At 40.7% G+C, this 16,765-nt stretch overlaps 1 protein-coding gene across 1 annotated transcript in view; it reads right to left on the bottom strand.

The window, feature by feature from the left end:
* The window catches only part of LOC117335757 (vesicular glutamate transporter 2-like), a 37,387-nt gene extending 35,833 nt beyond the window's left edge, over positions 1 to 1,554 (bottom strand). Inside the window, exon 1 of the mRNA XM_033895937.1 lies at positions 374 to 1,554. Within this exon, the coding sequence (XP_033751828.1) occupies positions 374 to 730 (357 nt within the window). The 5' untranslated portion in view covers positions 731 to 1,554. The remainder of the gene's footprint in view (positions 1 to 373) is intronic.
* Between the last annotated feature and the right edge of the window lie 15,211 nt (positions 1,555 to 16,765).

The raw sequence follows: 16,765 nt of genomic DNA, 5'->3' as shown, positions 1-16,765 counted from the left end.
CCCCCCCCCCCCTCTCTCTCTCTTTCTCTCTCCCCCCTCCATAAGTAGTGTATTCAATGACGTCATAAGACATCTATCAGAGGAAGTTCAATATTATGTACATTTCTTATTCCTTTTAACACATATCGTGATAATATTTATCCAACTTGTATATGTACCTTAAATTAGTGAGTCGTAAGTCATTGTCATAGTTCTAAGTATAAATTTTTTTTCCAACAAACAATTCCTATTTAGACCATAAAAATGTGCCCCATGCATATACCGAGGTGAAAAAAGAATCCAAAATTACGCCTTACCGGAGGAATATTTATTTTTAACGGACGGTCAACACAGACGAGCAGACAGTCGCACATCACGTGATTATCAGACTTACGTTTTCTGTGGCCTCGACCTTTGCTGCTGAGCTTGTGTCGATCAGAGTGATTGCCGTCAGCCCAATGTTTGTCCTCATAGCATACACCAGGAGCATCCCAAGTCCCGTGAGAAATGACGTCACGTAACGCCGCGGAATGTAACACGTGCGCTGCTCATTCTCAGGGCCAGGCCTATTTTCCTGAGTAAATTCACTGTCAGGACCAGTCCTTTTTTCCGGACTAGATTCACTGTGTTTGGTTTCGAATTTAGACACATCCTCTTTATTAAATCTATCCTCTTCTGTTTTTCTTTGATAAGTATCATCATATGGCGTGTCCTCCGCCTGTAATGGTTTGGTATCTGTATTACTGTCCATGATTCGGTCCCTACACAACCCACTCCTGGTATTTCATAAAAACAATCTACCAGATGTAAGTAAAATAAAAGTCAGCTGTTTGAGTCATCCTCTAGAAAAAATGTTATTGTCTATGTGACGTGGTATATCTTTCATTGCCGATATTGATGTATTTATATTTTCGAGTTGATGAGATATATTATAGTACTGACATCTGCTGTTCAATTCCACGGAATAATTTTCCATATTTGGACAATTCCACGGCATATTTTCACGCGCCGCCACAATACCAATTGTTTTAAGAACTTTTTGGTTCAAGTTAAGAAAAAGTGTTTATTTTTCTTTATGACAAACGTTCCACACTGATACGTATTTTCAATTCTGAAGAAACTGTATAGATTGCTATTTTCAAAGTTATCTGAAATTAACTAGAGTTTACCTGTAAGTTTCCAACTGTAATAAGATTTCTAGAGTTTACCTGTATGTTTCCAACTGTAAAGATTTTAGAAATACTAAAATGTATCCGTTTCATTATTCTCTACAAGAGTATGTTGACAGGAGATCAAATCCCAGAATTACACAACCGTCTCGTTAAAGTGTCCCGTTGATAATGACGTCCCTGTTATACTATTATCACTTTCCTTGTAGGCCACATATCCTACATACTCACTGATTATAAACATTTGTTCGTCGATGACCACATGCTATATAATCCACACGAACAACAGTGTCCTGAATAGACTTACATATGTATCAATATCGTCCGCGACAGATGTGGGGACACTTAACACTACAAATACACAAGTTCGATAACAGTATACTTATAGGTTCAATCGACCGTCGAATGTTGTTGACAAATTTCGTCACTTCCTACACGAAGGTAAATCGAAGTGCGCATGAAACGTGGAAAACTCTTTAATAAACACCTTCCGGCCTGTTTATTTCTTAATTGAATGTTTGTTTCTGGCAGCTTTCACTAAAATGGTCCCAGGGCATTTGTTGACGAACCTTAGTTTAGTGATCGTGTGTTGACGATGAGAGCAGCTACCGGCGTACATTTAAATAATTGTATATAAAGTGTATTGTTGACTTACAATAAGTTGTGCATTGCTTTATTGACATTGCAGTAAAGGTTTGTACAAAAGACACATCGCAAACATGACGCCGCCATCCAAAACGAATTTACTTATGAAGATAACACTGCATATCACATCAGTTTCGTCCTTCTATAACTCATCAGAGATCTCAAGGACATCGGAAGGACTGATCAAAAAAATGAAATAGTCATAGACCAATGTTGAAATATAGGGGAGAAGGACATTGATGCCGTGATTTAACCTTTATATTTCTGTTTATTGCATAATTATAAAAGAATTTAAAAAAAAAAAAAAAAAAAACAGTGTGTATATTTAAGAACAATATGCTTGTTAGATTGTAGTTATTGTCAATAAAAATACAATCTGGTTTGCAGATCATAGAATAGGTTGCCATGAATATTTATCGGCCATCAATACTGCATTTATAGTGACAATGAATACAACATAACAAGAAGTTTTAGATTTCAACAAATTTTATTATACAAGATGTTATAGTACAAAGGGATTTGACAACAGGCTTTGCCTATATCAGTCTTCTCCCACATAAATCACATTTTGATAAAATAATATTGATAGAATTTTTCTTGACAAATTGAATAATAGAACTATATAATTAGGGTTATTTGTAACACTTGCACATACACTCATACACTCATACACTCATCATTGTAATAATTAAGTAGTCATTCATAGTTTAATGGAATAATTTAAAGTTAAAAAGTATCGAAAGTTCAGGAAATATTTTTATTTATATACATTATATATAGAAAATAGATAATTATACAAGACTTTGTAAAGCAAAAGCGCTTCACCTACCTGACGGTGAGAAAGAAGAGTATTTTATTGAACAATTATAATGATATACATGCATATCAATGAAATATTATATAATTAATTGATTCAAAGAGAAATAAAATAGAATTAAAACCTTCTCGAATTAGTTATAAACCTTTCTACATTACTTAATACAAATTTATTAAGATCAAGTGAAAGTTCATAGTTACCACATGTTAATAAGTTAATATTTATAAAACCAACTTGTATAAATATGTCATGTATAAAGTGCCTTATATGGTTGTAATTTGGACAGTAGAAGAAGTAATGCTCTAGATCCTCAGAATAATAACCACAGGAACAGGCTAAATTTGGAATTAGATGATCTATTAATCTGTGATAATTTAAGTTGCTAGCAGTGTTCCTTAATTGGCAAAGAGTGATATTTAATTTTCTAGGTGAGCATAGTTTAAATAAATGAGTAGTATCAGTGTTTAAAGGTCTATTTCTATTCAATTTTGATTTAAAAATGTTCAGTGAAGGAGCACTAGTTAAGTCTGTTTCAAGGGAGTTCCAAATTTTCATGACATCAATGAAGTAGAACAAGAACAAGAATTTGATTATTATATTTGCATTTACATGTATGTTAAACTCTTTCTTAAATAAATACGTCCTTTATTTTCACCACTTTCCCTGTCTATTCATTTAAAGGAATCGCGTCTTTAAATCCAATTCATTTCTGTGATTGATTAGCATGCAATCTGACAAACAGTACAATAGACTGGATTACCTGCCTTAATACCATTTCTCTCCGCTAGGCTGCGCTCATGAATACGAATAGTATTTTCGAAGCGAAGTCTAGCGGACAAAAGAAAAACTACGACAGGTAATCCAGTATAACAGTACAAAGTCTTTCGTGACAATGATCAACACAACGCCAAATTAACATTATGATAATGCAATTATTCTCCGTTAAAATCATTACTGCGTTTGATTCATCTGTAGCGCCTTGCGGAGCATTTTCGTCATGTTAACCAAAATGACGTAACAATCACATCATGTGATCTAGACTGCAGACGTCCATAGTTACAGCCCCGATTACCAATGGGGTAATGGGAGACTGTGGCGCCAAATGTTAATCTGTCCGGAAGGGTAAGCGTCTTCTGCTCAATGGACGATATCTAGGTCCAATTTGGTTTAAGTCACAACCTCCAAACAATCTAGGTCCAATTTGGTTTAAGTCACAACCTCCAAACAATCTAGGTCCAATTTGGGTTAAGTCATAACCTCCAAACAATCTAGGTCCAATTTGGGTTAAGTCACTAACTCCAAACAATCTAGGTCCAATTTGGGTTAAGTCACTAACTCCAAACAATCTAGGTCTAATTTGGGTTAAGTCACTAACTCCAAACAATCTAGGTCTAATTTGGGTTAAGTCATAACCTCCAAATGATACGATGAAGATATTAACGCCTTTGGTGGCTTTTAAGCAAGCTTGACGTTATATATACACATCATACATTAAAAAATATCAAGCTGTACCATCAATTTTTTTTTAGATAATACATATATTATCATCACTATATAATATGGGTCGATACACTGTAACATGTGGTCACTAGATCTGGTATCATACCTGATGAGAATCCCCTGTAGATCCACACAAACCAGACTGTTATACCGATCATACGAGATGATGGACCTGATGAGAATCCCCTGTAGATCCACACAAACCAGACTGTTATACTGATCATACGAGATGTTGGACCAGATGAGAATCCCCTGTAGATCCACACAAACAAGACTGTTATACCGATCATACGAGATGTTGGACCTGATGAGAATCCCCTGTAGATCCACACAAACCAGACTGTTATACCGACCATACGAGATGTTGGACCTGATGAGAATCCCCTGTAGATCCACACAAACCAGGCTGTTATACTGATCATACGAGATGTTGGACCTGATGAGAATCCCCTGTAGATCCACACAAACTAGACTGTTATACCGATCATACGAGATGATGGACCTGATGAGAATCCCCTGTAGATCCACACAAACCAGACTGTTATACCAATCATACGAGATGTTGGACCTGATGAGAATCCCCTGTAGATCCACCAGACTGTTATACTGATCATACGAGATGTTGGACCTGATGAGAATCCCCTGTAGATCCACACAAACCAGACTGTTATACCGATCATACGAGATGATGGACCTGATGAGAATCCCCTGTAGATCCACACAAACCAGACTGTTATACCGATCATACGAGATGTTGGACCTGATGAGAATCCCCTGTAGATCCACACAAACCAGACTGTTATACCGATCATACAAGATGATGGACCTGGTGAGAATCCCCTGTAGATCCACACAAACCAGACTGTTATACCGATCATACGAGATGTTGGACCTGATGAGAATCCCCTGTAGATCCACACAAACCAGACTGTTATACCGATCATACGAGATGTTGGACCTGATGAGAATCCCCTGTAGATCCACACAAACCAGACTGTTACACCGATCATACGAGATGTTGGACCTGATGAGAATCCCCTGTAGATCCACACAAACCAGACTGTTATACCGACCATACGAGATGTTGGACCTGATGAGAATCCCCTGTAGATCCACACAAACCAGGCTGTTATACTGATCATACGAGATGTTGGACCTGATGAGAATCCCCTGTAGATCCACACAAACCAGACTGTTATACCGATCATACGAGATGATGGACCTGATGAGAATCCCCTGTAGATCCACACAAACCAGACTGTTATACCAATCATACGAGATGTTGGACCTGATGAGAATCCCCTGTAGATCCACCAGACTGTTATACTGATCATACGAGATGTTGGACCTGATGAGAATCCCCTGTAGATCCACACAAACCAGACTGTTATACCGATCATACAAGATGATGGACCTGGTGAGAATCCCCTGTAGATCCACACAAACCAGACTGTTATACCGATCATACGAGATGTTGGACCTGATGAGAATCCCCTGTAGATCCACACAAACCAGACTGTTATACCGATCATACGAGATGTTGGACCTGATGAGAATCCCCTGTAGATCCACACAAACCAGACTGTTATACCGATCATACGAGATGTTGGACCTGATGAGAATCCCCTGTAGATCCACACAAACCAGGCTGTTATACCGATCATACGAGATGTTAGACCTGATGAGAATCCCCTGTAGATCCACACAAACCAGGCTGTTATACTGATCATACGAGATGATGGACCTGATGAGAATCCCCTGTAGATCCGCACAAACCAGACTGTTATACTGATCATACGAGATGTTGGACCTGATGAGAATCCCCTGTAGATCCACACAAACCAGACTGTTATACCGATCATACGAGCTGTTGGACCTGATGAGAATCCCCTGTAGATCCACACAAACCAGACTGTTATACCGATCATACGAGATGTTGGACCTGATGAGAATCCCCTGTAGATCCACACAAACCAGGCTGTTATACCGATCATACGAGATGATGGACCTGATGAGAATCCCCTGTAGATCCACACAAACCAGACTGTTATACCGATCATACGAGATGTTGGACCTGATGAGAATCCCCTGTAGATCCACACAAACCAGGCTGTTATACCGATCATACGAGATGTTGGACCTGATGAGAATCCCCTGTAGATCCACACAAACCAGGCTGTTATACTGATCATACGAGATGATGGACCTGATGAGAATCCCCTGTAGATCCACACAAACCAGGCTGTTATACCGATCATACGAGATGATGGACCTGATGAGAATCCCCTGTAGATCACACAAACCAGACTGTTATACTGATCATACGAGATGTTGGACCTGATGAGAATCCCCTGTAGATCCACACAAACCAGACTGTTATACCGATCATACGAGATGATGGACCTGATGAGAATCCCCTATAGATCCACACAAACCAGACTGTTATACCGATCATACGAGATGATGGACCTGATGAGAATCCCCTGTAGATCCACACAAACCAGACTGTTATACCGATCATACGAGATGTTGGACCTGATGAGAATCCCCTGTAGATCCACACAAACCAGACTGTTATACCGATCATACGAGATGTTGGACCTGATGAGAATCCCCTGTAGATCCACACAAACCAGACTGTTATACCGATCATACGAGATGATGGACCTGATGAGAATCCCCTGTAGATCCACACAAACCAGGTCATGTATATCTGAGGCCCACCTCAGTGAATCTTCTTGGTTGTCTATATCAACCCCTAATTCCTTAGTTATTTACTGGGATATACTTGACACTCATCTAAGTAACGCAGTCGATGCGCAAAAAGACATTATTATGTAGGTGACATAAATCAAGATATGTTAAATCTTAATCCTTTAACTCACATCTTTAAGGAATAGAAAATACTGTCTCAGAGCCTACCAGGATTACCTCTTTTTCCTCTAACCACTAACCTTTGATTATGCCCACTAACCCTTTATTATGCCCACTAACCCTTTATTATGCCCACTAACCCTTTATTATGCCCACTTACCCTTTATTATGCCCTATTACCCTTTATTATGCCCACTTACCCTATGCCCACTTACCCTTTATTATGCCCACTTATCCTTTATTATGCCCACTTACCCTTTATTATGCCCACTTACCGTTTATAATGGCCACTTACCCTTTATTATGCCCACTTACCCTTTATTATGCCCACTTACCCTTTATTATGCCCACTTACCGTTTATAATGGCCACTTACCCTTTATTGTGCCCACTTACCCTTTATTATGCCCACTTACCCTTTATTATGCCCACTAACCCTTTATTATGCCCACTAACCCTTTATTATGCCCACTTACCCTTTATTATGCCCACTAACCCTTTATTATGCCCACTTACCCTTTATAATGCCCACTTACCCTTTATTATGCCCACTTACCCTTTATTATGCCCACTTACCCTTTACAGTACTCCTTCAAAAGTATAGCCAAAACCAGCTATAATTTGAAGTGATCTCTATGCGAGTTATTTCCCTTTGTCCCTTAGTACCGCTGACAGACATCGTTAGTGCGAGCCAGGCATTTTTAGTTTGTATGATCACTGTAGATTATTTTACTAATGTTACACTGATTATAGCTAGATAATGAACCTCGGGCAAAAATGACCTTAAATGACTGATTTGATTGAAGCTTAGGATAATGCGTATATTTTTTATATATTAAAAGACAAGCGATTCATCATATTGTAAATGTATTTCATTTCAACAAATTTTATTTCTCAAAGAAGATATTTCTGAAAGAAAAAGGATTGAACAACAGGCATAGCCTATGTAAGTTCTCTCCATTTAGTAACAATGAGTATATACATGTTAACATCATTCATATAATATATAATATAGTGAGATATCAGTTAAGTAGGGACAACTCTGAATCGAGTATAATTAGTCGATTTTATTTAATATATTTCATCCAGTTTATTTTTATAGAAAATTTTAAAATCCTGTAACCAAAACAGGATTCCCTCCGCCTGTGGGATACCGACCAGTAAAGTCCATAACAGCTAGGTAGCTGCTGGTCATCCACCCATAAGCTTTGGGGACCAGTCATGGATACAACATTCTGATTTTTAATTTGATAATGACAGTTAAGAAAGGCAAAATTAGTTAGATAATATATTTAGTGGATTCCGTAAGGTTGCATAGTTGGAGAGTGATTACTTGAATTTGATAGAAGTATGATTGAGAAATGATTATAAGAAAAATAATTAATATAGGGCACGACTATGAGCAATAGAAATATGTAAGCAGTAAATATGCAACCAATTTTAATCCACTAATTAATAAGGTTGTCCATACTATATTTCATCTAGTAAGTGTACTAATTCATAACATTCATACTATCATAATTATAATATAAAATAGAATAATATACGTCCATCGGATGGGGGGGGGGGGGGGGGGGGGGGGGGGGGGGGGGGGGCGCATGTAGTAAATAACTATAACTATATACTTGCTTGCAGGATAAATGTATATATATGGATGAAAGACGAATATTTTCAATTTTAGGGTTCAGAATCTATTAGTATCTCTGATATATTCAGTAGTAGCTTCAAAGATAGATAAATTAGTTTGATGATCACACTCACCACAGCCTGATAAGAGTATGTCAAGGCTAAAGTGACTGTGATCTACATCAAACAATTTTTCTTTAAGGATATCTCGAGGTTCACTGTAGTTCCTACAACTTAGAAAAAAGTGAAAAACAGTTTCATATTCATTCCCACATGTACATGATGGTGAATCAATAAGATGATCTCTGTAAAGATCAGAGTTTATATTGCTAGACGAGTTTCGAAGCTGACAGAGTAAGATATTATATTTTCTATTACCTGCATTAATATAAGCAGGGCTTCGAGCAATGTCAAGTGGTATATCCCTTACTGTGTTCGATAAAATTTGTTTAAATTGGTACAGCGATGTGATATTTGTCAAGTCAACCCTTGCTGCAAGTTTATTATAGTCATTAAGTGTTGCTGGAATAAAGCTTTTGGCATATATATTTGTTCTACTCATAGGAGTAGTGAAGACTCTTTGATTTCGTAACATGTACAAGTCATTCATATTGTTATAGTGTGGTTCTACTAATTCATTTAAATAATTTGGGGCAGTGCCTGTAAGAATTTTATAAAGAAGAATAAGTCTATGTTTTTTCCTCCTTGCAGCAAGAGTGTCCCAACCAAGTTCATTATATAATTTATAATGCGTAAATGTATCGATACCTGACGAAAGCTGATGGAGATATTTAAATGAGGCTACAGTTAAGGTGATATACATTTCCGGCCATTTTCTCGGGCGGGATTTTACGAGATTCCCTTCCTTAAAATCACTGGTTATTACAACACACAATTGATTAAAACTTGAGAATCACACTAGAGTTTGCTCCCTTGGCTCTCTCTCTCTCTCTCTCTCTCTCTCTCTCTCTCTCTCTCATACGTGAAAAATGCCACGAAAAGAGGAAACTTTCAAAGCCATAATTTTCGTTTTTTCGCCCCGAAAAGACGAGTTTAATGAACTCGAAAAGACAAGAATTAAAGTCGCTAATTTTAGCCTATGATGTTTCGTCTTTTAGGGATGAAAAGGCGAAATTCAAGGTTTGTTAGTTTTCGTCTTCTCGGTGCGAACGACGAAAGGATGAAAATTAGGTATTTAATTTTCGTCTTTTTGGGGCGAAAAGTCGAAATAATGAAATGGCACAAATCAGCCACCGTCGTATAGAAATATCTGTGTGCGTCCCTGAAGGTTTAACAGGTTTGGATACCGATTCGTTTCCCACAGAGGGCGTCTCTTTGTTATGATATCAATACCAATAACGACCAGGAGTCACCATAGGGACCTGAGAAATTGTTACAGTCTATGTTATTTGGACGGACATTCCCTTTGAAATGTCAAAGTACATGGAGACTGTAACAAATTGCCAGGTCACTTTGGGAGTTACAAGGAGAGAAAGGAACTCCGAGAGAGTTCGGTACCTCTCTTAAAACTTTGTTTATGAAGAATATCATAAAATGAAGAGTGGGCGCGGTCTATTGGAGAGAAATAACGCGAAGTTTTGTAATGAACAGAATACTTGCACGTGCTGTTTCTTGATTAGATGAATGGCTTGAGAAATGTAATGGTAGGTTTTGATTTAAATTTCGCAGACGCATTACGTTTGAAACAAAACTAGTTGCTATAGTTAAAGGTGAGATAAAGCAATCGACTCTTTGGTAAGACAATAACACGTGCGGCGAACCGTGATATTTTAGTTTAGTCTCATCACTACTACATCTCAGCTTAATCAAGGCCGATAGAGAACACATCACCACTACATCTCAACTTAATCAAGGCCGATAGAGAACACATCACCACTACATCTCAACTTAATCGGGGCCGATAGAGAACACATCACCACTACATCTCAACTTAATCAAGGCCGATAGAGAACACATCACCACTACATCTCAACTTAATCGAGGCCGATAGAGAACACATCACCACTACATCTCAACTTAATCGAGGCCGATAGAGAACACATCACCACTACATCTCAACTTAATCGAGGCCAATAGAGAACACATCACCACTATATCTCAACTTAATCAAGGCCGATAGAGATCACATCACCACTACATCTCAACTTAATCGAGGCCGATAGAGAACACATCACCACTACATCCCAACTAAATCAAGGCCGATAGAGAACACATCACCACTACATCTCAACTTAATCAAGGCCGATAGAGAACACATCACCACTACATCTCAACTTAATCAAGGCCAATAGAGAACACATCACCACTACATCTCAACTTAATCGAGGCCGATAGAGAAACACATCACCACTACATCTCAACTTAATCAAGGCCGATAGAGAACACATCACCACTACATCTCAACTTAATCAAGGCCGATAGAGAACACATCACCACTACATCTCAACTAAATCAAGGCCGATAGAGAACACATCACCACTACATCTCAACTTAATCAAGGCCGATAGAGAACACATCACCACTACATCTCAACTTAATCAAGGCCGATAGAGAACACATCACCACTACATCTCACCTTAATCAAGGCCGATAGAGAACACATCACCACTACATCTCGACTTAATCAAGGCCGATAGAGAACACATCACCACTACATCTCAACTTAATCAAGGCCCATAGAGAACACATCACCACTACATCTCAACTTAATCAAGGCCCATAGAGAACACATCACCACTACATCTCAACTTAATCAAGGCCGATAGAGAATACATCACAACTACATCTCAACTTAATCAAGGCCCATAGAGAACACATCACCACTACATCTCAACTTAATGAAGGCCGATAGAGAACACATCACCACTACATCTCAACTTAATCAAGGCCGATAGAGATCACATCACCACTACATCTCAACTTAATCAAGGCCGATAGAGAACACATCACCACTACATCTCAACTTAATCAAGGCCAATAGAGAACACATCATCACTACATCTCAACTTAATCGAGGCCGATAGAGAATACATCACAACTACATCTCAACTTAATCAAGGCCGATATAGAACACATCACCACTACATCTCAACTTAATTAAGGCCGATATAGAACACATCACCACTACATCTCACCTTAATCAAGGCCGATAGAGAACACATCACCACTACATCTCAACTTAATCAAGGCCGATAGAGAACACATCACCACTACATCTCAACTTAATCGAGGCCGATAGAGAACACATCACCACTACATCTCAACTTAATCAAGGCCGATAGAGAACACATCGCCACTACATCTCAACTTAATCAAGGCCGATAGAGAACACATCACCACTACATCACAACTTAATCAAGGCCGACAGAGAACACATCACCACTACATCTCAACTTAATCGAGGCCGATAGAGATCACATTTCGCGTTGTTTTTGGTTTATTTGATCATAGCAATAAAAATTTAATTTGAATGGTACCGACTTGAAGCGCGCGCGTCCCTGTTTGCACACGTGACAGATGGCATTGTGTCGGTATGTGTTCGTGCGGTTTTATAAGCGGGAGGTTTAAAATGAGATTTAAGATAGATGCAGGCTTTGTCTTACTGCAGGTGACGTTAGCCGGGTAATCAGGTTTACCTGGCCTCACCTGCTGTACAGGTATGGGATCTTAATCAATCGTTAACGAGATTGTATCTCAGGTATTCCTTTGAACCTCTGTGTAAATCAGTACAGGTAATTCGGGGTGTTTTATCTGGACTCCTAATTGACTTCTTTCACCTGTCATTAACCATATTACTAGTACCCGACATTTTGAGCGAAGTATGAATTGTACTAGGACACGAATAGGGCTGGATTTTAAAGTATGTGTCAAAACAATATACCCATAGTTACCGTAAACAATCATTGTATACACATGTATAAACCCATAGTTACCGTAAACAATCATTGTACATTTATTGTATATATATAAATCGATAGTTACCGTAAACAACCCTTGCATAATATAAACACATAGTTACCGTAATATCCGTAGTTTTGACAAATTTGATATTAGGCAAATCTTTATCGATGCCCTCGATTTATTGGAAACTAAAATCTCCCGATATATCCCGAGTATTATTCGTATATGTTACATATAAAACAAAACAACATGTTTATAACTGTACTTCCGCCTGTATTCGCCATTATTATGATCCTGTTGGGAAACTTTAATTCATATTTTCATCTGATCAGAATATTCTGTGCAATACAATAATTGTCCTCCCTCCCACGACCTCCCTCTGTTGTTATTGTCCTCCTTCCCACGACCTCCCTCCCACGACCTCCCTCTGTTATTGTCCTCCCTCCCACGACCTCCCTCTGTTGTTATTGTCCTCCCTCCCACGACCTCCCTCTGTTATTGTCCTCCCTCCCACGACCTCCCTCTGTTGTTATTGTCCTCCCCCCCCTCCCTCCCGCGACCTCCCTTTGTTGTTATTGTCCTCCCTCCCACGACCTCCCTCTGTTGTTATTGTCCTCCCTCCCACGACCTCCCTCTGTTGTTATTGTCCTCCCTCCCACGACCTTCCTCTGTTGTTATTGTCCTCCCTCCCACGACCTCCGTCTGTCGTCATCGCCCTCTCACCCTAGACGGTCGTGTCCACGTGTTTTCCTCCCGTCCGAGTCCCATGGCTAATGTCTCCTTCCCATCATAGTCCCCACCATCTGACGCTGTATGTATGGGTAATGATTCTCAACTGTTTATTCGCCGAGCGTGTGGACACTCATCAATGGTCAACATATGGCTTCAATGTCGGACTTTCAATGGTCATTTTCCACACGAGAGGTTTAGGGGCCGACCCCGGACGGGTCCCTGTCGGTCGTCATTGTTGTGGACGTTGATTGTCCCACACGGAACTGGACAATTCATACAATAACGCGTATAATATCTGGTAATATCGCGAACGTCTGAATGATTGTATCGCGGACAAACTCAGTGCTCAGTTATTTGGATTCATGACCTGTTCTTTGGTCAATTGATGGTCATCTCCATATGTCGAACAAAAATGTTTATTGAAATCGTACACAGATTTAAAATTATATGACTGTATAATAGAAAAAACGGTCGACGCTTCATTCTATCCGGATAATTATTTCTTTTGAGCCGGTGTCGGGTTTCAGTGATGTCCTTTAGACGTTGTAGTGGTCGTTAGTTTGGTCATTCATTCCTGACGAGAAAATTGTATCCAGATTTTGTTATTTACGTGTGAACGTATATTTCATTATTGACTATAATTAGTTTTAAATCTGTTTTATTGACCAACAGCCTTTCGTTCCCAGTGAATGTGGAGGTATTGTAAGATAACTGTATCACAAGCGTGATTTAGACAAGTTCTGAATTACCCTACTAAAACGGTAACATAGCAAAACCACAAGACCATTGGGGATTAGAACCATCAGGCATGAAAACAACATATTTCCAATTTCCAGTTGAACAGTATAAAATTTAAAATTTTGAACTAATGTCCGCATTTGATAAATGATGTGTACCTGCAACTTTTTAATAGAGTCTGTTTTAGAACGGAAGTTAGTTATGATTTAACTTCGATTTGTTCGACATGGAAATACAGATGACATTCGGCTGGACATTGGAGTTGTATCAAACCAGGGCATGTCTTCACATCTCACATCTTACAGATTTTACTACCACACCAGGGTATTTATCATCACGTTCTGTTTATACTCGAGTGTAGGTTTAATGTAACCGAACATATATGTCGAATGACATTTTCAGAAATTGATATTTCATCAAATTTGCTGCGGTTAAGTGTTGGACTCTAACATAATTGATGGTGATATCCGTCCGTCCGTCCGTCCGTTAGTCTGTTAACACTTGTATCGCCTGTCTTTCCGTCCGTTTACCGTTACATGTAGTTTGTGGGCTGTCCCCGTCCGTTACATGTAGTTAGTTTGTGGGCTGCCCGCGTCCGTTTATCCGTTACATGTAGTTTGTGGACTGTCCCCGTCCGTTACACGTAGTTTGTGGGCTGCCCGCGTCCGTTTATCCGTTACATGTAGTTTGTGGGCTGTCCCCGTCTGTTTATCCGTTACATGTAGTTTGTGGGCTGTCCCCGTCCGTTACATGTAGTTAGTTTGTGGGCTGCCCGCGTCCGTTTATCCGTTACATGTAGTTTGTGGACTGTCCCCGTCCGTTACACGTAGTTTGTGGGCTGCCCGCGTCCGTTTATCCGTTACATGTAGTTTGTGGACTGTCCCCGTCCGTTACACGTAGTTTGTGGGCTGCCCGCGTCCGTTTATCCGTTACATGTAGTTTGTGGGCTGTCCCCGTCCGTTTATCCGTTACATGTAGTTTGTGGGCTGTCCCCGTCCGTTACATGTAGTTAGTTTGTGGGCTGCCCGCGTCCGTTTATCCGTTACATGTAGTTTGTGGACTGTCCCCGTCCGTTACACGTAGTTTGTGGGCTGCCCGCGTCCGTTTATCCGTTACATGTAGTTTGTGGGCTGTCCCCGTCCGTTTATCCGTTACGTGTAGTTTGTGGCCTGTCCCCGTCCGTTACATGTAGTTTGTGGCCTGTCCCCGTCCGTTACATGTAGTTTGTGGACTGTCCCCGTCCGTTTATCCGTTACGTGTAGTTTGTGGACTGTCCCCGTCCGTTACATGTAGTTTGTTGGCTGTCCCCGTCCGTTACATGTAGTTTGTGGGCTGTCCCCGTCCGTTTATCCGTTACATGTAGTTTGTGGGCTGTCCCCGTCCGTTACATGTAGTTTGTGGGCTGTCCCCGTCTGTTTATCCGTTACATGTAGTTTGTGGGCTGTCCCCGTCCGTTACATGTGGTTTGTGGGCTGTCCCCGTCCGTTTATCCGTTACATGTAGTTTGTAGGCTGTCATCGTCCGTTACATGTAGTTTGTGGGCTGTCATCGTCCGTTTATCCGTTACATGTAGTTTGTGGCCTGTCCCCTCCCGTTACATGTAGTTTGTGGGCTGTCCCCGCCCGTGACATGTAGTTTGTGGGCTGTCATCGTCCGTTTATCCGTTACATGTAGTTTGTGGGCTGTCCCCGTCCGTTACATGTAGTTTGTGGGCTGTCCCCGTCTGTTTATCCGTTACATGTAGTTTGTGGGCTGTCCCCGTCCGTTACATGTGGTTTGTGGGCTGTCCCCGTCCGTTTATCCGTTACATGTAGTTTGTAGGCTGTCATCGTCCGTTACATGTAGTTTGTGGGCTGTCATCGTCCGTTTATCCGTTACATGTAGTTTGTGGCCTGTCCCCTCCCGTTACATGTAGTTTGTGGGCTGTCCCCGCCCGTGACATGTAGTTTGTGGGCTGTCATCGTCCGTTTATCCGTTACATGTAGTTTGTGGGCTGTCCCCGTCCGTTTATCCGTTACATGTAGTTTGTGGACTGTCCCCGTCCGTTACATGTAGTTTGTGGACTGTCCCCGTCCGTTTATCCGTTACGTGTAGTCTGTGGGCTGTCACCGTCCGTTTATCCGTTACGTGTAGTTTGTGGGCTGTCCCCGTCCGTTTATCCGTTACATGTAGTCTGTGGGCAGTCCCCGTCCGTTACATGTAGTTTGTGGGCTGTCACCGTCCGTTACATGTAGTTTGTGGGCTGTCACCGTCCGTTACATGTAGTTTGTGGGCTGTCCCCGTCCGTTACATGTAGTTTGTGGGCTGTCACCGTCCGTTACATGTAGTTTGTGGGCTGTCCCCGTCCGTTTATCCGTTACATGTAGTTTGTGGGCTGTCACCGTCCGTTACATGTAGTTTGTGGCCTGTCCCCGTCCGTTACGTGTAGTTTGTGGGCTGTCCCCGTCCGTTTATCCGTTACATGTAGTTTGTGGCCTGTCCCCGTCCGTTACATGTAGTTTGTGGGCTGTCATCGTCCGTTACATGTAGTTTGTGGGTTGTCCCCGTCCGTTTATCCGTTACATGTAGTTTGTGGCCTGTCCCCGTCCGTTACATGTAGTTTGTGGGCTGTCCCCGCCCGTTTATCCGTTACATGTAGTTTGTGGGCTGTCACCGTCCGTTACATGTAGTTTGTGGCCTGTCCCCGTCCGTTACATGTAGTTTGTGGGCTGTCCCCGCCCGTTTATCCGTTACATGTAGTTTGTGGGCTGTCACCGTCCGTTACA

The sequence above is a fragment of the Pecten maximus genome, chromosome 10 (genome assembly GCF_902652985.1).
Source record: "Pecten maximus chromosome 10, xPecMax1.1, whole genome shotgun sequence".
Taxonomy (NCBI): Eukaryota; Metazoa; Mollusca; class Bivalvia; order Pectinida; family Pectinidae; genus Pecten; species Pecten maximus.
The sequence above is the reverse complement of the archived record's forward strand: the minus strand, read 5'-3'. Positions and strand labels throughout refer to the sequence as shown.